General features: G+C 35.7%; 1 protein-coding gene and 1 long non-coding RNA gene across 9 annotated transcripts in view; both read right to left on the bottom strand.

Annotated features, from left to right (window-relative positions):
* Positions 1-902: 902 nt before the first annotated feature.
* RHOT1 (ras homolog family member T1) overlaps positions 903-22,982 on the bottom strand; it is a 33,395-nt gene continuing 11,315 nt past the window's right edge. For 4 of the 8 annotated variants that reach the window (XM_056362578.1, XM_056362663.1, XM_056362788.1 and 1 more), the window contains 19 exons: positions 21,850-21,931; positions 20,589-20,632; positions 19,762-19,815; positions 19,346-19,398; positions 18,704-18,812; positions 18,019-18,120; positions 16,493-16,591; positions 15,969-16,077; positions 14,939-15,059; positions 14,198-14,282; positions 13,673-13,818; positions 12,951-13,051; positions 12,571-12,701; positions 12,122-12,205; positions 11,304-11,423; positions 10,771-10,973; positions 9,281-9,403; positions 3,537-3,680; positions 903-2,055 (listed from right to left, as the gene is read on the bottom strand). In XM_056362578.1, the coding sequence (XP_056218553.1) occupies positions 1,938-2,055; positions 3,537-3,680; positions 9,281-9,403; positions 10,771-10,973; positions 11,304-11,423; positions 12,122-12,205; positions 12,571-12,701; positions 12,951-13,051; positions 13,673-13,818; positions 14,198-14,282; positions 14,939-15,059; positions 15,969-16,077; positions 16,493-16,591; positions 18,019-18,120; positions 18,704-18,812; positions 19,346-19,398; positions 19,762-19,815; positions 20,589-20,632; positions 21,850-21,931 (2,028 nt within the window). In that variant the 3' untranslated portion in view covers positions 903-1,937. Of the gene's footprint in view, positions 2,056-3,536; positions 3,681-9,280; positions 9,404-10,770; positions 10,974-11,303; positions 11,424-12,121; positions 12,206-12,570; positions 12,702-12,950; positions 13,052-13,672; positions 13,819-14,197; positions 14,283-14,938; positions 15,060-15,968; positions 16,078-16,492; positions 16,592-18,018; positions 18,121-18,703; positions 18,813-19,212; positions 19,399-19,761; positions 19,816-20,588; positions 20,633-21,849; positions 21,932-22,982 lie in introns of those variants that run through there. The other 4 variants (XM_056362742.1, XM_056362880.1, XM_056362973.1 and 1 more) reach the window with 4 other exon arrangements.
* LOC130141132 (uncharacterized) lies at positions 4,960-9,274 on the bottom strand. Its single transcript, XR_008818992.1, has 2 exons — positions 5,410-9,274; positions 4,960-5,354 (listed from the first exon to the last, which is right to left on the bottom strand). It is a non-coding gene; the product is annotated as an uncharacterized LOC130141132 (long non-coding RNA).

Here is a 22,982-nt window from a genome sequence, read left to right on the forward strand (position 1 = left end):
CACTAACGGATTTATTTTCTGCACCATGGGTATCAGAAGACATCTCACAGAAAAAGGGCAGGAAATACTGTTCAGCTATGTGACACACCTTCCACAAGCACCATCCACATCACATTCAGTAACTGGCACTTGTGAGACCGTCCTGTACGGTGTCCAGTTCCAGGCTTCCCAGTACAGGACAGACACTGACATATGGGAGCATCACTAGCAGGCAGGCACTGAGATGGGTAGGGAGCTGGAACAGGACACAAAGACAGATTCAGTCCTAGGAAAAGCTGAATGTGGGGGAATCCAATTTCTGTGGTCTCCAGTTACCCAGCAGGAGGGAGGATACAGAGGTGGTCTCCAACCATCACTTTCCCAGGGAAAGTAAGATTTTAAATAAGAGCATATACACCTCCCCAGAAAAGTATTAGCCCTCTTCTCGTCAAAAACTTTTAAGAAAGTAAGTAATTTTCTAGACAGAGTGTAATAGTTTACAGACTGGGAGCTTCCTAATCTTCTGGTGATAAAACTCTCTCATTCAGCTCCTCTCACCTTGCTTTTCTGGGAGGTCAGTGTAATAGACAGGCACTGGCTTTCCCAAACAACCCACTGAACTATTTGCTCTCCTCTTCAGTTCGATTTTGCCCTTGACAGTAAAGACAAAGTTCATGGTTGACTATGCATTTGTGTTACTGCTTTACAATATCACAGAAGTCACTTTTCTGATAAAAATCTGAAATAAACCTCTAATGGAAGCAACACAGTCGTAAGATGAAGCAAAGAAACTGCACAGCCAAGATATTTAAGCTCCAACAACTGACAGTATTCTCTTGGATGAAGGACAAGGTTTTATAAGGACCACCTTTCAGGGCAGGGGAAGGAGGGAAAGAAAAAAAAAAGAAAAATATAAACACACACACAGTACACAGTTATTTTATTGAAATACTTGAAAAGGCCAGCAATGGAAAAATAGGTTTGTCATGAGGAAATAATATTTGACTTATTGATCATTAAAAAAGCTGTGTCTATAGGTAATTTAGCCAGTTACAGAATGCACTGTGATCCATGCAACTAACATACTACAGTAGAATAGGCACTGTGTACTATTTTATTTTTATCTTATACACAGCTTTCAGCAGGTATGATTGACAGATGTGAGAAATTAAACGGCAACACTTTTCAAATTATAAACATTTATAATATACAAATTTGCTTATCTGATTCGTAAGGGTTATAAAACAACATAGTGGAAACTGAAAACCACAAATTACATACAGCATATGAAGTTGATCTGGCAGGTTTTGAAGTTTATGGTTTCCTTTTAAAAGAAAAATCAGAATGCTAAATATGTCACTGGTCATGTAACATACAAAATCATAGGCCAGGATGGCAACAGTGACTTTGTCTTGAAATACGTAATTAGTGAGGAAATTTGTTCATGAGTTAAAAAGAATAGATGAGAATGAAAATCACAAATTCTGCCTGGTGTAGCTTATAGTCCAAAAAAGATGAAGTCACTTCAGATCAATGTAAATAAATAAGCAATCCTTGAGGAAGTATGATCCTCGAGTTAAACCTACTCTCTACCGAAAATGAACTTCAACTATACACTAGTGTGTCACCATGATGAAACATCTAAGAACAGTATTTTGAACAGCTTGTTGGGAAGCAATGTCTTACTGCTTTAATATGTACAGGTTATTTACAACAAATTCCCTTTTGGCCTCACAAGTCAAGCCATTTTAGCTGGCTGTTAAGATGCAATTTTTTCCCCACGCATTATGCAATACTGTAGTTAGAGCTATAATTTAAAATAATCTTATGCATGAATTACAAATATTAATAAAGTAACTCTGCATATATAAATATTTCTAGCAGAATTTAAAGCATTCAGAATGTACATAAAAGTTTGGGTTTTTTATTTGGTAGGGCCAGATGTGCTTCTTCTCAGATCATCGTTGCTTTAATAATGCTTTGTACATAGCAAAACCCAAAACTGCAAAGACAGTAGCACCAAAACTTGCTCGGAGCCAAAATGTAGAACTCTTGAGGTCCGCTTGTGTCACATGCCTAAAATTTAACACACATATGAAACCAGGTTAATTCCATGACAGGAATACCAGACAACTTGTGCTAAACTACTCTGCTTTTGGAAATTCATCACTACACTTGTCACAGGCAAGCAGCTTACAGTTCAGCCTTACAAATACTTATACAGTCATCTTACTTTTCTTAAAAGCTTAGGATTTGATCTGCAGCCCTGATGACATAAGTAGATCTCACTGAAGTCAGAGAGCTCACACGGCTGAAGAGAAATGCAGGGGCAGATCTTTAGTCATGAATGTAGGGAGGGCAGTGTGTCATCTTTGAGAATACCAGCAAGCATTCAGAAAAGGAAAACAAAAATAGCTAGCAAATAATTAATAACCCATAGTGAGAACAACTCTGTCCAGCACAATCCTTTTTTTAAAATGTTGAGTTTGTGTATTTCTGCTTTTCCATGAAAAACTTTCTATTCCTGTTGAGTATCTACTTATACTTCTTTCAAAAAAAACGTCTACTGACAAGTAGCAAGTAATATTTTTCCAAAAGCTAGAATCAAAAGGAGCATTTGTAAATCCCTTTCTTCCCAGTACAGTCACAAGAACAGCAATAGAAACAGTCATCCAATACCAAGCTGAAAGCTAAAGTGCTAGTGAAACAAGCAGTGACAATGGCATCAACAGAAAAAGACAAGATGTAACAACAATATGAAGTGACTATATGACATAAAAAGCCACATCTTGCATGACAGTAGAGACAGCCAATGACCCAACTCTCCCAAATATTGCAAGAAGTCTGTGAGCATGCTCAGTTAAACACGGCTAGCCAACCTCAAAAGTAGTCTCAAGTATGACAGCTTACCATAAAGCAGGAGCTACCATTTAAAACAAGTTACCATAAATGCCATAATTCAAAGCACAAGTTCCTAAACAATAGTAAAGGGGTTTTTTTGTCTGCTTTTGTTTAAGATAGAACTTAAAACAGAACTTTGCTAGCCTAAGTATTTTAGCCTGTATTAATCGTCACAGGTTACTTGGTGAAAGCTGCAAAAGTATTAAGTAGAAGGAGCATACAGAGATCCTAAAACATACACGGTGCACGAGAGGTCATACAGTGTAAACTGCAGAGCTATGGCATACAAGCTGTTTAATAAAGCAGGAGTTGTTACTTGCTATCAAAATGCACAAAACCAGTTTAGGATATTCTTTAGCAGACATTTGCAGGAGCAATATAAGCCGTATAGATCAGTGTACTGTCATACTACATGCTGAAGAACTGGCTCTTTGGTGCATAAACCGCGAAACACAGCTGGTCTCTAAAAAATCCTAATCTTTTAAAAAAGTATCTTGCTGGGTTATGGAGCAGATCAAATTTGTCAATTCCTGCAAGCATTAGTTCTTCTGCAGCTAGTTTTGACAAACTCTCTGCAAACTAGATATCAAGTGGTTTGCTGATGGGAAGAAAGGGAGAAGGCAATGGCAAGGTCACCTTAGTTTGGCTGTTGTTACCTGTCTTCAAGTAAACGTGGACCAAGAGATGACTCCATGAAGATGGAATCTTCTACAGAGTTGACGGCGTGCACCTGCTGCATAATACTGCTCTCCTCGTCTGCTAACAGCATGGCCCCCAACTCATCTATGTAGGATCTTAACCTTTTTACACACATGCACAGTTTGCAGTTCATAGCATGGCTCAACAACAGCGAGTGTCTCAAATATGCTCAAATAACAAAGCCCAGAGGGTTTATAATTTTTAACCATCTAGTCCCCCATTTTTGTGCAGTTGTTAAAAACATAGTGCTTGGGGGAAAAACAAAAATAAATGGAGTTTGTACTTTTGGTAAGCTAAATAAAATATATGCTTTTAAGTACCTAAATGCCATTGCTTTAAGGACAAAGAAAACTGCTTAAGAAACTGAATCTTTTCCCACTCCATCCCCAAAGTCTCAATTTTCATGTGCCCACAGGATACTGCAATACTCCTGCACCATATGCATGAGCTAGAGTACCTGTGCCAAGCACATTGGAATGACTCCAACACATCAGCCCCAAAACTGACAAGATCTCATTACTGTTGATAATTCAATTAAAGACTGTGTTTTATCATTACATGTGGTGGGTTTTTTACTAACAGACTGTAAAAACCCTTTTCTTCACATCAGTAAATGATAAAACTTATCTGTGTATGTAAAATAAATCACTTGTAATGTAACATGTTTTCAATAGATTACGTGGCAAGTTCTGTTGGGTGAGTATTCGTATAACTAACAACTCTCAAGTTTAATTTGGTTAATTGAAACGCCCAACTATTTGTATAATTTAAAAAACATCCCTTTAGATGTGCAAATCACTGTTTAAATTGCAAATGAATGCTTTTGAATTGCCTCATAAAGCACTCTCTCCCATACTTCTAGGTTTTCTGATTTCTATCTATAATTTGCCTTGACTTTTGCACGTGTCCATACCTAATGGTATGCAAGAATCACACTGAGCATGCTTCAGCCTTTTAAAAACAATTAATATATACTCCAGTCATGATAAAATCCTCTTTTAATGTCTAAAGGGAGAGTAAATTGGCTCTGATCCCTTTTCTAAACCTAACAGTAACAGACTCTTTCATTTAAATAAAGGAACTAAATCAAAGCAGGGATTTGTCCTATAACCTGAAATCTACTGACTTCAACAGGAAATGATTAGGGCCCTCTGAACATCTCAACTCAAAACTCCAAGAACACTTACTGAAATTCAGAACGCTATGGATAAATAATTGCTTTACATCTTTGAAAAATAACTCCTATTTTTCTCCCTTAAAGTGTTCCTTATGCTGTCATAAATGCAATTTTTGCAACCTTGATCCTTAATATTGTTTAGCTGCCATTAAAGGGAAAAAAAATCTGAAATAATAAAAAAGGATCGATGCTTGTTTCTAGCACAGGTTCTTTGACACGAAGGTGGCTGTAATGCAGAAAAGCTTCTCAATACATACTGGAAAATTCTACCACTTCAATAAATAATGTTAAAATTTTATTTCAGTGTAGTTGTGTTTATGAAGCTAATTTTCACCAGTGATAGAAATTATTACTGCCTTGCTAGTTAAAGAGTAACTCTGAATTAGAAAAAATACTCTCTCCAAGGGTAAAACGTGTATATGGATGTGCACATATACACACAGACAGTAGTAGTTAGGACTCCATAAATGAAGCTGTATTTGAAACTCTTGCTTGTAAGTAATAACTAACTTTCAAACCTCCCAAATAAATTTGGGATGTATTTAATTATAAAATTAGTTCCACATAGATAAGAAAGTCTAGAAATTTTACCTTCAACCTAAGACTCAGATTTTAATGCACATTTTGGAAAAATAAAAAAGATTTCATTCAACCTACCCTTAATAGTGAGTCAAGTAATTTGTCCCTTGTCGAGTAAGACCTCTGAAATCTCTACAGTTGTTCATTTAAGAGGCTTTAACAACTCACAAGAAGTTTGCAACATGCACTTATCAAGAGGTTAACTGAGCATGCCTGTCATGGTTACACACAGAAAATGCTGAGTTATGGGCCAATACTGACACTTTTCCCTAAGTCAGCAGCACAAGAATCCCAAGTCTGGGAAGGTTTAACCTTAACTATAAAAGTTCAAAAACATTCCTGTATTAACTACAAAAGCATTTTAAAAGCACAGTGGTGAGGCCAACAGGCTAGTCACATGGCCACTCACACCAAAATTATAAGCAAGTTAATGCAGCCAGCAAGCGGCAGCAGCAGCCTGCTCTGACAGACAATAGGTTCTAACAATAAAATATAAGCAATTGAATTCCAAAAACACCGCGTAACATACGCAAGATGCTGCAGCTTCCCTTCAGGCACACATTTTTCTAGGATGCAAACGAACTCCAGCAATTAAGAGTTTTCCCCCATGTATTAGTCATCTAAAATGTGACAAGTTCCAAGTGCATCTTATTATCTACAAAGCCTAAAAAGAATGTAAAATGCCAATTCAATATATTCTATTTGGAAAGAAATCAGGGGACACAGCTTTGCAAATTTCTACTCAGTATGGGTCATTAAGCAGTTTAGAGAAAGAAGTAAATAGGTAAACAAAATATTGTTATACTGTCCTGATTTGGGGGACACTTAAGTATAGGGACAGCTTTCTGCAATTAGATTTAATGGCAAAATACTACCGTTTTGAAAAAATAATCTGCATACACTGCACAGTGGAAAAAAAAAATCACGAGTTATACTCCTAAAACTTTCCCATTATTACAGGAAAATGTCTTAACTTTAATTTTATAGAAGGATGGTTTTCATAGAAAAATAAGTATCTTACAAATAATTTGTGAAACAATCATGTTTTATATGCAAGTAGAGCTTGACTTCTATTCCACAACATTCAAAAACTTCAGAGGGAACAAAAACATGCTCCAAGAACTCTTCCTCACTGAACAACACAATTCTCATGCATTAGAAAATTTTATTTTGAAATGAACTTAGCTGACAGAAAAATGCCACTACTATACAAGCAAAAGGCAAGTGAATGATTTAAAACCAAGAACGCAGAAAACCACACTTAAAATTGATGCTCTGGAGTTAAAAAAAAACAAACAAAAAAGCCAAAAATCCAAGCTCATCATTAAAGAAAGAGTTAGAATGACATAAGCAGAAACCTTGCTTTTAGGAAGAGAAAAACAATGTAGTAAAAAGAGATTAAGTGCCAGCCAGACAAATACAAACAAACACCTAAAGGATAGTAACAAGTCTCATACATGCATGTGTAAGTGCTTTGAATGCAGTGCCTTCTTCCTCAAAGAGCCAATAAAGCGTGATCCTGGGTAGTTCAAACCAACAATCCCATTCCTGCACAATAAACGTCTTCAAACTGAACTTCCACATTAGCCTACAAACCCTCGGGAGAGGCTCTGAAGTTTGCCCATAGAAGAGAAACTGAAGGTGGGCATGAACAGGTTTTTCAGCTGCACAGAGGCAATGTTCTTCCTTTAATTACAAAGGTGGGAATATTCAAATGCGGTAGCATATTTTGCCTTAGTAACAGTGTTTAAGTATTACTTAGCAACAAATAATACATAAAGGGATCCCAATATGAAAAAAATTCAGTTCACCTACTTCCACTGTCTAAAGGTTCAGAATTGGAAGGGATCAGGAGAATGAAGTACTCTTGAGAAAACTCCTTCACCCATCAGTTATCTTAACTTTGTGCCCAACTACGTGATCTAATGGTAAGCACTTGTAAAGGCAAAATAAGAAAAGTTATTTAAACTAACTACATCAGAAAATCCTTGATTCAAATGCTTTCTCTAATCTAATCACAAATCATTAGACTAAAAACACATCTAAGGACCTAACATTTTTAAAGAAGAAAACCATCTCTACCCTTCTAACTCTACAATTAGGAGCTATTCCCTCTTGTTTACAGGTAACTCAGCTCTACTATATATGTAGTTTTAAATAGTTAATGTACTGAATGGTGAATAACCTGTAGCAACAGTGTGTTTGGTAAGGTAACACCTCTGAAGAGCTAACTAGGAAAATAATTGGTGAGATGAAGTGAGCATGCTGGAAACCTGCAACAAACCCCTAGTGACTAACAGAGTGACTACAGACAAAGATTCTTGCAAATAATTCTTCCTTTCTCTAGGGTCAGTGGAAAGTATATGAGGAATTCTCTTTACCTTGAATTACAGGCTTTTTTAGGCAGTGGAAGAATCCTATGTTTATTCCACACTCTCTGATGACAAGGTGTGGAATGACAGCATCCTGAGACTTCTCATTAAAAGATTTCAATACCTCAAGTCCTTGACAGTATTTCAGAGGAACAAAGTGCAATGTCTAGTGCAGGACTGAAAAACCCCACAGGCCCGTACAACAGAGAAACAAGCCACAGCAGCTAACGCAGCAACTCATAACCATTCCAAAAAAGGAAGATGTGTTACAGAGGTGACTTCAGCCTCAATGATTAAGACTTGGGATTTTCTAGTAGTGACTACTGAATGATGTTTTAGTGTGACAATATATAAAGAGATTGCTGTTCCAAGGAATTTTTGTCTAAGGGATGACTGCTATAGAAGAGATGCAGCATAAACAGTCTCATTCAGTCTCTTCCTAAGCTAATGAGTTTTTCATCCTTCTTTGAATTCTCACTCTGTGGTTCACACTTTTATCTTGGATTACAGTGGTATTTCTCAGTGATGTTCAATACTGTAGGATGGGGATATCAGCAAGCCTCCTATGTGTGTGTAACTTGCATTTAAAGGAGACAGCTGCTCTCATTCGGAGTGGCTGCATCTGAAAGCAGTAAAAAGTAGTAACATGCATGAACCCAAGAGCATGTCAGGATATTCTAACCATGGCCTTCAAATACATACATTTACCACATTTATCACAGCTGCCTCCAAGAAGGCTACAAACAATGGAACCACCGCACTACAAACATTGTTCGGTTTGAACTCCCATTTGCTGGGGTGCAATGACAAGTGCTGAGGTGTTAGTAAATCGTGTGTCAAAAACTGCCTGCAGTACACACAGGACAGGGTATAGCACTGTTTTCAATGCTGAAAAACAGTTCTCTCTCTTTACCAATTGTTTTTTCCAAAGTATCTGCAAGTGTTTAACCTTTTACCACTTCTTACATGCTGCATTCTATTCAGAGAGGAATTGGATGTTAAGCGCACTAATTACTCTTTTAATATACCCACTTTTTGTGTAAACCAAGCATAACACACACAGAGAAATTCTATGAATTGCCAAATATCAAACTTGCAATTATAAACACGTAATATGTTATATGATGGTGCTGTAAGTCAAGCCGTGCCATTATGCTAATATCTGTGTAACTGCTATCTAAGAGGCACTACCTCTAATCAATACTAAACAAACCTATAATGTCTCAAGTGGGACATGTCACACAGATTTACAGACACTACTTAACTTGTATCACCAGTTCCCTAAAAACACAGTCCTAATTCCTCAGCAGTATTTTTGCAATCACTAAGTGCCTGAATCAACTACCAAATTGGTAATATTTCAAAGGAATCATTGGACTAAGCTCAAAAGACCTAAAGTACCTTCTTCAAGTTAAACAAATTTTGACAATTCTATGACAATTATTACAGTAAGTATCTGCCTATTTAGTGGTTATGGAGTGAAAAACCTGCAGTATATAAGGTTACCAATTGCTTTTTCAAAAAACCTTTATTTTAAAAGCACACCTGGTACCTAGTAAATAAAGTTAAGGACCTGTTAAGAACTGCAGTGAAGAGTTTGTTCTTTACAGATTGCAGCAAGTCTGAGTTGAGGAAGTTCTGACAGATGCAAAATGTACACCTGTTGCAGGCGCACATACAGCGTAACCGGGCATGGCTGCGAAAACACACAGAAGGACAGGAGTTGAAATCTTGCTCATAAAATCAGGTGCACATTAGGACTGTGCCACAACCGAGAGAGATTTAGGAATAAAAGGTACATTTGAATGAGTAAGGAGAGGAGAAAAAAATACACCGGGGAAGCAAGGGTACAACTACTGCTGTGCAGAATTTTAAGGTTAGATGTTCCATGTCTTGGATATTTTGGCATTACCACCACGTACAGATCTTAATAGGAAAGTACAAACGTGAATGAAAATGTTTGCTGAATTAAGTTTGAATGAAAGCATCTGAAGATTTCTGAGTATGTCTGCACAGCAATAGATAACACCCCTTTTTCAAAGGAAAGTAAGCCACATTTTCTACCACTTTGAATGCACACTTTACAAAGTGACAGTTATCCCTGCTTTTGCCACCCTAACAAACACACATGCTTGAAAACTAAGGGAGAAGCAGGAATATTGATATGACAGACATTTGGTCGGTGCTACACTTTAGTGGTTTCCCAGTATTCCAGCGCTACAAAATAAATACAAGAGAACAAAAACAAAAGCTTTACAAATCTAATTCAATAAATTCAGTTTCAAATATTAAAATAAAAATCCTATTATTTTGGGTGAAAGTGACATCAGTTCTATATAATTTAAAGCAAATGCCAGCTGTCATACTAGACTCCATCTGCTGTTAATATTTATGTAGTTCATCACCATATTAAAAGCTCCACCCACCAAAAAAGATGCAAAGTGAACTTAGCAACAGTGAGACGTGTAGTGAAGAATGTGAGGTCAAGTGTCTTGCAACTGAAGCCCAAAAGGTGTTTCTACAGAAATTCTATAAAAAAATGTAAGATCTATTAAATTAATGACCTGAGTACATAGTAATAAACACCCTGAAAATGAAAAAGCCTTCAAGCAGTGCATTGGGGAAACTGTTGTTCACCAAAGTGACATACTTGTAATCAACCATCAAGTTGAGCTATTAACAAGGATTACAGTACAATATATTCACAAGTATCTCAAAAATACCACGATATGAATACTGACATGTTAAGTTACGCATCCACAATAAGGACCAAACAGAACTCTACATATTCATTTGAATTTGCAACATGAGCAGGATGAACTAGTGTATTCTTTAAAAAATACCTTAGCAACAATAGCTGACACTGATTTATATGTTGGAGATACATATATATACACCAACTTTCTCTATTTCAAATACTTCGAAGTTTCTACTCAGACTCACTTAAGTCTCTCTGTTGCTAAATCTCAGTGAGGCAGTTCCATCCTCATGGTTAACAATGACATGCAGTGGTATTGTGCATGACCCATGCAATATGAAAAATATAATGGTTCAAGTACTTACGGATACATTGCCATAGTTGTCAGTTTAACAAAGATATCCTTACTCGGCATATCAACAGTATTACAAGTAAAGGCTTGAGGTGGAGGCATTTTGTGTTTTTTGCAGAATTCAGCAGGAGAAATACTATATTCCTGTCTAACTTCATGCAAGTCGGACTTTGCAGCTACCACTAAGCACGGTATTCTGCTATCCATGAAGTGCTGCTGCAAATTTAAAGAAAGAAAGTGAAAGAAAACAGGGTATGATACATTCAGCTTGGAACAGCCTGAATTCAACTGACTGCAGCAGTATTAAGATATACTCATCGCAACGAAGTTAGGCATTTCTAGAAGCAGAATATTTTATATAGACAAATAGATGTATGAGTAACAAAACGACATTTTCAATGCATCAGCCATATTATCACCAGCAATCCTAAATAAAATGGCTTTTAAGCACTAGAACTTGTGTATAGGACCAGTAACTGACACTGAATATTTTTTCAGTGAGAAGATACATAAATATAAAGGTTTGTATATATAAACTATACAAACCTTAAAAATCCTGGCACAGTACTCAAAGGACTTAGGGTTACTGACATCATACACCAGGCAGACAGCATCGCATATGGTCTCAGCATCAGTTAAAAATTCAGAGTCACTGACATCATGTAGCTGGAAAAAAAAGGTAGTCAGAGAGGAAGAAAAGCTTCATCATTATGCAGTTAAAGGAATTTGATACCCTTCTTTCTCTTAAAGTTTTTATGGCTCATTTTTATGTATCCTTGGAACTAATAGACTGACAATAGGCAGAATGAATGAAAGAAATAGTAGGAATTTACCATGCAACCAACATATGTGAGCTGTTAACATCACATCTGCAGGCAATCACAACCTCAGCATAAAAAATTACATTTACTTCAACACAAAGTCTTAGATTCCCATAGGAACTGGCATGCATCCTACAGAGGAAAACCACAGAGCAGAGGACTTGATCTTGGAAAACGAAGGAAAATATCATAGTATCATAAAGGAAAACTATAGAGGAACAAGCTTTAAAGACTATATTCCACCCACTGAAGATTAACTTCAGCCACCCTAATCATCCTACGTGATATATGCAGCATAAACATAATAGACTGGATGCTGTTCAACTTAGGTCAAGGTTTCAAAAATAACAGGTCCTGAACAGGTTCAGTTTTAAAGTATTAGCCACATGTAAAACCAGAAGTTGTTTGAGCCAGGAAAGGGCCAGGGAACCCACATTTATGTAGAGACAATTAAAAAAGAAATTTATTTGCAAAAGGCTTTGAATAATTTACTTAATTTTAAGATTAACCAGTTTTATGCAAACAATAATGAGGTAACCTTACCAGCAAGTACTTTTCCTGCCCATATACATAAACTGTATTAATGGCATAGTAAGATTTGTGTTCTGCACGTATTTGCCTCTGTCTCTGAAAAGGCAGAATTTCATGTTAGACCACAGCAACTTTGCCCTTTAAGTTAAATTTGAACAGCTGTTTTACTCCATTTATTAATGAACGAAAGTTACAGTAATCTTTTGTTTATTTTGCAAGTACATGCACAGCTATAATCCATGATGTACAAGTAATTTCTGCATGCAATTGCCATTTATCTATTTGCTGAAAAAAGATATTAAAAATAATTTTTAAAACACCTCCCTCCCCAATAATTCTATATTCCCTTACAGAACTCTGCAATCTCAGCAATAATCAGTGAAGCTCTAACAGCAATTGGGTTTGCCGTCTAACCTTAACTCAAAAGAGATATAGGTGTATATAAGAAAAAGGTTTCTTACCATTAGATTTCTTCCAAGGAGAGCCTGAAGAACTCCACTTTTACCACAGCCTTTCATTCCAACAACATTGCATCGGAAAACATTTCTCTGAGTCTGTTTTTTCTGGAGATCTATCTTTTTATCTCTTGTCACTTTTGTAAAAATACAAATATTTTTCACAAGATGTACATGCATGTATGTGTGTGAAAACATGAAATAACTGTCCACTTACACTAAAATGCACACAAAATGATCTCTCAAAAGCATTAAATCAAAGGTTTGACTTGAGCAGAAAGTAAAAGAGAATATAAGGGAAAAAAGAGAAACCGTTTGTTTAAACAATTTACTCTTAAACAGATTTCTAAATTTAAATTCCTAGGTTGTACCAAATTTTTTATTACCTGTAATTGCTGATGCTTGAGACTCTTGCTCTGCAAGTATCGAGTAGCCTAAATAACCCAGGTATTCCAGGCAACGCTGTACATCTAAGTATGTGGTTAGTCTAGCAGAGGGGACAAAAAGAAGTTTCTAAATTGTTAGCAGCTGTGATAACAACTATTTACAGTACTGAAACAATTTTTTCCTCCAATCTCCAGATGTACATGACACAAGCATTCCTGGATCTATGTAGTACTGAAGGACAAAAGCACTCGGAAGATAAACGGGGACAATTTTACCACTCTTAATCAGCAAAACACTACGAAGGCAGTACTTGCGGAGGCCTATCAACCTACATCGTATTTTTTCCTTCAGCAAACAGTGTTTTCCTTATTTTCCGTATTTTCAATAGGACCCCCCCCTAATTATTGAAAACCATTATTCATACCATCTTTAAAGAGCAGGACAAAAATAAGTATTTCAACAGGGTTCAGGGGGATTTCCACATTTTGAACAGACACTCCTTCATAGTTAGCACTACATACTAGCCAAATCCTGGACAGGTTGTCACAATTGTCTGACGATTAGGCCACAAAAAATAAAGATGGCTACAAAAACTTGACTGCTTGGGTCAAATTTCAAGTAATAAATTTCCACTCTTTCTACTGGATTTTTAAGAGGAATCTACAAACACACTGTCATACTCAAAGTTCTCAACTTCTAAAATGCAATGTATCTCACTTACGTCCACTGAGAGAGAAACCCTTGGTATGTAATCCATCCCCTTTCATTTGTACAAACAGTGTTGTTAACATCAGGTCCCCATGGCATATAAGGGAATACTTTGAACAAATCTTTCAATTCATCAGGAGACAAAGCACAATCTCTATCCTGAAAACAATCATACAATATCAGACATACATCACTTAATTCATGTCTATTCTGAACTGATATTTTCTTGCTGTACCTTTGCACGATTCAATAAAACTGGCTATAAGAAACTGAGCCACTTTCTTTTTCATCATTGCTCTTTTCTGGTTTTTACATAAGACCAAATATATAAGGTAGTTAAAAAAAAATTGGTAGTACAACTAACTGCCAACTCTCCTTGTAGACAGAAATAAAAACAGCAGTCTAGTTTTGACTGCATAGTTTAAGCCAGAGCCAGTTTCTGAATTAAATGACATTAAATTAAAAACCCCACACTTTTCACTAGCAAACTATGGCTCTTAAATATAAGGACACACATAGACTTGAATTAAAAGCTTACCAAATCATGTTTATCAAAAATACTTTGAAGAAACAAGTATGCATGATGATTTAATTCGGTTGTGCAGTCTGGAGGAATTTTTAGCCTGTTTATTGAAAACAAAAACAAAGAGAAGTGTTAAGTGTGTTTATGAAAAACAGAATATTAAAACTCAAAATACAGACTTTCTGAATTGCAACATTTGGTATTTGACTTTTGCATTTAGCTTTAATAATTTATCTTTAAAGAGAGTAAAGCACATACTTTTTATTAGGAATTCTAAAATTACGAGTGTCCTTATATTATATGGCATGTAGCTATACAGTAATCAGGTTTTTGTTTGTGTTTGCTTTTTTTAAATGGAAGATTATGTAGTTACATTTTTGAAAAGAAGCCATAGACTTGGTTGATCTCTTAACTTTTTCATTTGGGAATTTTCAAAGGATCTCCACTGCTGTGAAAATACTGACAAGCCTTTTCTAATTTTCTGCCACATATAATAAGCAACTGTTCAGACTTCTGTTCCAGTTTTGTATTAAGAATCTCTTAATACAGTACTTGATTTGGCACAAGAGACAGGAGTTCTTCCTTCATAATTTTCAGTCACATGAAGATTTTGGCTGGTAGGTCATAAAGTAAGGGAGGTACTTGATGTAACAATGTCTTAAATAAACACATTACAATAATCCTTTCCTCCTGTCAAAACAGGAGGCAGCATAAATTAAATGCATGTAAGTTAAAGAAAGCTAAAATTATACATACGGAGGAAACAAGTACTCTGGCGTAAGCTCTAAGTCATCATCATATCCAAAGCGACGTAAAACAGTCCAAGTTGTTTCATGCCTTCCTCGCTGAATGAAAAGTGTGTGTAGAAAAAGAAAACCTAAAAATCAAATGATGAAATCTTAAGGCCCTGAAGTGCTTTATCTGCAACAAATATTTGTCATAGAATGAAAATAGACTGAAAAAAGCTTGAAATACACATTCAGATTTTAAACATTCTGCGTGATGTTAAAGCATTATTTACACAGACTGAAGGTTCAGAAATCATGTTATTTGTAACAGTGTCCTCCAGGAACTGTTTCCTTAAAGCAATCCACTTGGTTTTCTGTTGTTTGTTTCTTTCAGTACCAGCATTACAGAAGAACTTAGTTGTATTTTCAACAACTTAAAACAGCAAGCCTTAGCAAGAAGCCTGGAGAGTGGTCTCATGGAAGACTGCCTTTAGTAGTTTTCCTGTATCAAAATAACTGGGTAGGATTTTTGTTTAGCACTTTCCAGGGCTTAATGAACACTGCGATTTCACTGTTTAGTAAGGCTATGCCTTAAGAGTCCCACTCTTTGCAATTTCTCACGAGTCCTATTACATGTGTAAGCTCCACAAGCAAAGAAGTTACATTGATGCTCAGAAAGCAAACATTTTTTTCTCCTTTCACTTTTGCCATATGCTCTGAGCAAATATGTACAGCATAGCTGTTAAAATGTTGACACCAATGTTGCAGCCAGTGAGCCTAAAGACAAGAGACAGATTTATCAGGGAGACAACCTCTTTTAACTCTGTATACTTATTTGAATTCCAAGCTCTGTAATGAGAAGTAAGACAGACCTTATTTTATTCACCCCCATTATTCCTCAGTTTAATCACCCTCTGATATCACACTGCCACTACACCCAGCTCTTGTAGTCTAAAAAAATCAAGACAGAGATCACATTTCAGAAGACTAGCTTTTTTATGTAAGAATGATTATCAACTGTATAAAGATACATCTTTTAAGAGTTAAACATGGCTTACCTTTTAATGTTAATCCATTATCTGCAACTCCATCACTTAGGTTTTTCCTGACTACATTCTTAACATCTTCCAAAGCCTGAGGTGCCAGTGGTGTATTAAAACAAATTCTCTAACAAAAAACCCAAAAAGAGCCTGTTAGGACCACTGGCTACAAAACTGAACAAACAGCATGTCCTGCATGAAATACAGCCTTAAACATTCTAATGAGCTAGTAAAGGACAATCCAATTTCTTAGTGGAAACAAAGGTGTACAAACTTTTATTTTATTTTGAAGTACAAGCACTGGGGCTTGCACATTTAACAGATTTTTGTTCTCTTGAACTAAAACTCAAACAATGGTTAGAAATAAAATTAATACCATTTTTTTTACATATTGTCTCAAGTGCAGCATAAAAGAGCAGATATTTAAACCTGCTTCCCTTACAATTCACCTTCATATGTTTTCTTCAAAAACAATCACTTGTTTTTCTAGAATTATATAGTTCAACTACTAAGCATGGTGAAAAGATAAGCAGAAGAGTTACCTGAAAGAAGTTGAGCTCTGCATCATTGAGAGTACCATCATTATCCTGATCAGAAATTCTAAAAATGCGAGTGAGTGCTTTAATACAGGCAGGTTTCATCTAAGGAACAAAAGGAAGTTCAGTATCTTTCTAGGCTTGAATATAAAAAGATTACAGTTCAATCATATTAAACAAATTCTACTCTTCATTTTATAGTTTTAGAACAGACATTCATAGACATACACAAAAATAGAAAGCAAGATGAAACAAAATCCTGATCTAGCAAATTTATATCCATAAATTTAAAGCTATTATTCCACATTAAATGTCTTTCTATTAAATTACTGGAAAAGCCTCAAGCTCTTCACAAGCTGAAGGTAGTACTACTTAGTTATTAATTAAAAAAATAATAATCACTTCTCTAAATTCAGTCTTATTGCTACAGAAAGCTTTAAAAAGCAACGAAATGATTTTTTAATTTTTTTTTTGGGGGGGGGGGGGCTTACAATCCCAGTGCCTTGCAAAACTAAATGGCTCTAGAACTACTGTCAGCTCTTTCTAAACAAGCACACTATTCACCGTTTCAACTACAGCTCCAGAAGGTCTCAAACATCAAATACTGAAAATCTTCACAAGGCTCATTCATCTACCAGGCAAAGCACTGATCATATGGGCTATCTCTATGACAAAACAATTGCTAGGATACCTTCCAAGTGAAGGAAAAGAGACACTGGTAATTCTCTCCCAACAACTACAGTGATGATGGACTCTTCTCTTCACAGAGGTCACACAGACAGCATAGAGATTGGTTTTGGAAAACCAAAAAGATTTCAGCACAACAGTTTTATCACAACATTACTAACTTATAAAGATGATTCTGATGGAAGAAATCAAAACAGGGTTATTCTCTAGTTCTCTGCTTAACAAAGTATATATGATTGAAGCAACTTTCCTACTGTCCAATACTGCACGGAGATTATGTTTAGAGATTTTATTTGTATTTGCCCATCAAATGAATGTGTTTCTTTAAAAAAACCACACTCCTTCATAACACACTCAGCTAACTACCTATAATACTTAAAAAAACAGCCAAATCACTTGTTTTTTATGCCTTTTGCCAAAGTCTCACAAGATGCTCAGAAAAGTTATTTCCTTTAAATCAGGCCAAGTCTGGAGTATTTTCCCTGAAATAAATGGAGTTACTGTGAAATGTGTATCTAAAGAGGAACTGATTGGACACATGATTTTGTTCACATTACATTTGGCTTAAAGCCATTACCAAAGCTTCTCATTTTACTTAGCAGTTCACATGGGCAACAAAAAAAGTCTTCATTGCTTTGAATGAAGAGGAAAGACAGATCAGATTAATACAATGCAAAACAATCACTATGGTTCTGGAATATTATGCTTGACATTTGAGGGTGGTGTGGTGGTAACAAAACACACTAAGAAAAGCAAAATCCAGTAAAAAGGAAAGAACAGGGAAGTGATTAACTTCCTCTCCCTCCCCCCAATACTTTTTGCTCTAAGAATCTATGTATAAATACCTCTTTCTCCTCTGGGCAATAAAGAGGACCTGTAGGATGCAGAACAGCTTTCTGTGCATAATAAAATAGCTCAGATATATTCTTCAAGTTTTTGGCTGAACACTGAAAAAGAAATCCTTATATTGATTAGCTAGTTTCCTGACTATTTGGTCATTTCTTCTGAAATTTAAGCAAGCATCAAAATTTTCAAGATCTAGCCCCCTCTTGTGGGTGCAGTGCTGTTTTGGAAAAAAGACATCTAGCCTGTATACCTGTAAAGTAATTAATAAAGAAGGTCTGACTACAATTTGCTGTCATACCAAGATCAGAAATCAAGAAGTTGTATTTACTGGTGGGGATGTGTGTGTGTGCAAAGAAAGCTGCATATCCACACATACTAATTCAATTTTTAATATTTTGCAGTCATCTGTCTGGCTTAATATTAAATTTAAAACACTTGCTAAAGGCAAGGATGTAAGGAGGCTCTAAATATTAGAAGAATTTGACAGTAATGTTTGATTATACAATAGTGTAATCTTCTCTAAAGAAAAATAACATATAAACTCACCATGTTAATGACTTAAATTTGAAATATTTTATTTTGAACAAAAAAAATAAATCATCTTTTCTATTAAAAAGTTGCCATACATGCTTGGCAAGAATGTATTTTTTGTTACTCATTCTAACTTCAGAAATTCTTGCATACCTCTACACACGTTTCTATCTCTGTATATTGATTCATAATGGGAAGGATAGTTTCCATACTGCTATATTCCACTAGATCAGACTTGTTTCCAACTAATATAAGAGGCAGCCTGAAAACAAAAAATGGTAAAGAGCTTTGAAGACAGAGGGACAAAAAGATCTTAATTCAGCATTCTATCTCCCACCAGAAGCCATTGTACTTTCATGATGTAATCAAATATCACTGGCAGCCAACAGGCAAAAATAAATTATAGCAGTTAAGTAAATTGTTTTGATATACACTTAGACAGAAATGTACTTCTTGTTGATACTACAAAAAAACCCCACACAGTTCAACACAAAAGTAACTAATCATGTTGTTGTTATACAAAACCAGCATCAGTAGAAAAGCTCTACAGACCATGTAGCCAAAACTAGTTATACTGTAACAAACATAAACACACCTGGTAAAAGCTGCCCATGAAATTCAAAAAAAATAGCATTGCTGGCATATGTAACAGACCTACATACTTTAAATCTCTTGTTGCTTGGACTTCTTATATAAACTTTAAGTTTAGAATTTGATTTTCTTAAACAATTAACATCCTCAACACTGTCCATTGATGTGCAGCCTAATTCATACTTCTCATCTTTACTTATGCACCTGCTATCTTTGTCTGTCCTTTCATTGATGAGAGGAATCCATCGACTTGTTACCTAAAGTGGGATTAAAAACAAACATGAAATATACATTTTCAAATCTTACATGACTGAACTGCGCACAAGTTTGACTACAGCTGCTACTGCTTTTTTCCCAAGAAGGCACATATTTGCCCGCAAAGGAGGAAATAAATAAAAACTGGAGTTGACTAACGAGCAACTTTCTCAGATGACTGAAATGACTAAAAACTCAGATACTGAAACGGACCAGAACCAATAATACATCTGAACATTCTCTATCAACTTGATCTCAAACACCGTCTTATGCATTTTAAATGTCTAATACAGTTTTCATCTTGCCAACGATTAACAGCGCGCGTTACATCTCAAGCAGTAACAAGATAAAATGTGTTACTATACCTTATCAATAGAATTCTTGTTGTTAACAGCATATACTATACATATCACATTTGCCTAAAATGAAAAGAGAGGAAAGGCATGGAATCCCACTGTTTAGAGTCTCTAGAGCAACAGAGACAGTTAAGAACCATACATAACAAAATCAGGGTAAGAACAGTTTCATCATTAGTCAAGACCCTGACTTGTTTAAGTTATTTTTGCCTGAGAAGCTTAAACAATTTATATGTTGAGAAGCACTAAAAAGCCTGTCTTGCAGCGTGACATTCACAACTTACGCCTGCAGAGGCCTATGCTACCAAGAAATCTAAACTGAAGAATCATAATTTGCAAGGTACTCAAGTACCAAACTAAGTGACAGAAACAGAACACAACACCATGACAGACCGTAAAGAAAATGTGCAAAGGTGCTCAAAAAGAACTGAAAATAGGAAACAGAAGGAACTATAAAATTACCAAGAATTCCATGCTATACATAAATGCAACAGTGCAACATGACAGAAAGAAGTGAAATGGATCTTTCCAAGGTAGGATTATTTCTTTTCAAAACCTGTCAATCCCTTGGCCTACTGATTAAAAGATATTTAGGTTCTGTCCTTTCACTTGGAAGGACGAAGTTTAAGCTCAGTTCACCAACAGAGAGGCAGTGCCTACTTTTCTTAAATAGAGGAAGGCTTACTATGGCATAGGGCACAAAACAAAACGAAATGCCAAGCAAGAGAGGTTTGGGTTTTTTTCAATTCAAACTGAAACTCAATGCAGAGAACTTAAAAGGAAAGATTTCTTCAAAAGCAGAAACTATTTACTAGTAAACACTAAAATACACTTACCTGTGATATTTCATGGTAAAGCTGCTCATCACTTTGCTCTGCTTCTGCATTCAACAGAATAAGCCATTCATTAATACTAAACATTTTTGCAAACAAAACTGAAAAACTTATGAAACCAAACTAGAGCATTTCACAATGCTCCTGAGACACCCTTGTGAAAGCTCTTGTTATTTAAACATCTTTTAAAAAAATGCACTAAAGAGTGCTTCTGCTGTAACAACAATGAAATTGATCCATCAACCTCCAAGACAAAAACAGTCTGTTGCACACAAGTTTTTTATCAGCTATTTTAAAGAGGAATCATTACATTTGTAGATAGGTTTTCTCTGGAATTAGTCACACTTTGCATACCCCTATGTTTGCCAACAGCCCCTTCCTGGGATAGGAAGTAGCAACAATTGTTCTATAATGTAAACTTTTACTGCAGAATATGGCATATGTTAATTTTATTGCAGTGTCCATGATTTTTTTTTCAGTGAGACCAAGCTTCTGTTACCCAAATCTATGAAACATTTCATTCAACGGAAAGAAAAATTCACTTCACATAAGTTCAAGCTCAAGACCAACAAAACCCCCCCTCATTATTTCTTTGTTCCAAATAGGCAAACACACCAAAGATACTTCCTCAGCAGTGGTGGGAGAGAGAAGACAGGAAGGTATCTGCTAAGATGGCCTAATTCTTCACCTCCATTATAAATGGCAGAAGGATTTTTCTAGCTGTGCAACAGTTGCATATATTTATGATAGTGTATGAGCCTTGATACTGAGCCTATTTATCTATTCAGTAAGGTCAACGAGATCAGAGTATATAAAAAAAGAAAAATACAAAATATGAAACTGACACAAAAGGATAAGGTGTTCGAACTTAGAAATTCGAAAGACATAGAATATAAGATATGTAAAGTCTCCTGCATCTTAGTAAATTCTCCACTGGAAGAAAGAAAAATAGTTTTGAATTCCATTAAAGTACCCACCTTTGTCCGAACTGTAAATGTGTCTGTCACACATAGAACACTTCACTGGAATATTGCTATGACTGTCTTCCATGGAAGTACCAACAGCAGTTAATTATCAGGCTTTGAATTAGGAGGACCACCCACCACCATCTGGTTTGTTTCACCCCATGAGTTTCTACTTTAATCTAGTCTTTTCCTACATGCAGCTTTGGTCCCATAACTGTATGACTTAAAAAGGCTATTGAGTTAGACAAACAATTCCATACCACGTCAGTCATACAGTAATGGTACCGTGTAGTCCTTACCTGAATAATCCACTATATGGGTTGGCACTCTTTCAGGTGTGACATCAGCTGGAATAGTGATTTCTTCAGCTCGTGGTGGAACCTTGGGTTGTAAAGAAACAGCAAGAAAAAGCCTTTATTAAAGATCAAAAAAATCCAGAAGGCCAAAGGAAGTCATATACTACAACACACCTGCCAATCAGCTTTAAAAAGAACAACTTACTAGCTCACGTAGTTTTGGAGTTTGTTTTTTTTTGTAATGTACTGAAAGTCACTGTGACTTTCTCATTCTTTATTAGTCCCCTTACTGAATAAGGAACTTCCTGCATGCTTTGCAAGAAAGCAACGATGTTAAGGGGTTCAATGAATGCTTCTATAGAACCCAAATCTGCTATATCCAACCACCCATACAGAACTACTATAATAGTGAAAACTATAAACAAAACCTGAATCGCAATTTACTTGAAACAAAAATTTCCTAAAAATAAAAATTCTAATATTTGGGAGGGTTACCAAATTCAACCAGTTACTTCAACGGGCTACACATTCTTTAACAGGAAAGTAACATCAGAGTTAGCATGCTATTATTAACAAATTAAATACCATTTAAAATGTTTTAATTTTTGCACTAGATATCCTGATCCTACTGCTGCTGAAATCAGTACAAGAACTACCCCTGTGAACCATGCATGAGTTGTTAAATAAATAAATATTTAAGAACAGCAAACAGGCATGACAGACAAAATACAAGTCTCAATTTTTACACAGTCATAATCTGACAACTTCCTTGCTTCTGACAGAGTGCTAAACATTAAGTTCAGAAAAGCCTGCAAAGCAAAACATGATACAAATTAAAAGTGGGTTCTATAAAATGGTAACTAGTAAACTAGTTATGATTGCTGGCCATTTTTTCCAGAGAACACTAATCCACAGTCAGGAAAAATCATCTTAAACCTAATTTTAATGAAAACTTCCTGCACAGCTATTTATTGCCTTTTACTTGCTGACATTGAACTTTCACGATAGTTTGTTTTCTTTTAATAAAAAAAGAAATGCCAATCACCAGAAGAATGCCTCTTTGCAAAGCTTCAGGCTCTACTTGCATCTTCATCAAGAATGATTAATGATAATACCCAGCATATTAAACACTATTT

Source organism: Falco biarmicus, chromosome 1 (assembly GCF_023638135.1).
Source record: "Falco biarmicus isolate bFalBia1 chromosome 1, bFalBia1.pri, whole genome shotgun sequence".
Taxonomy (NCBI): domain Eukaryota; kingdom Metazoa; phylum Chordata; class Aves; order Falconiformes; family Falconidae; genus Falco; species Falco biarmicus.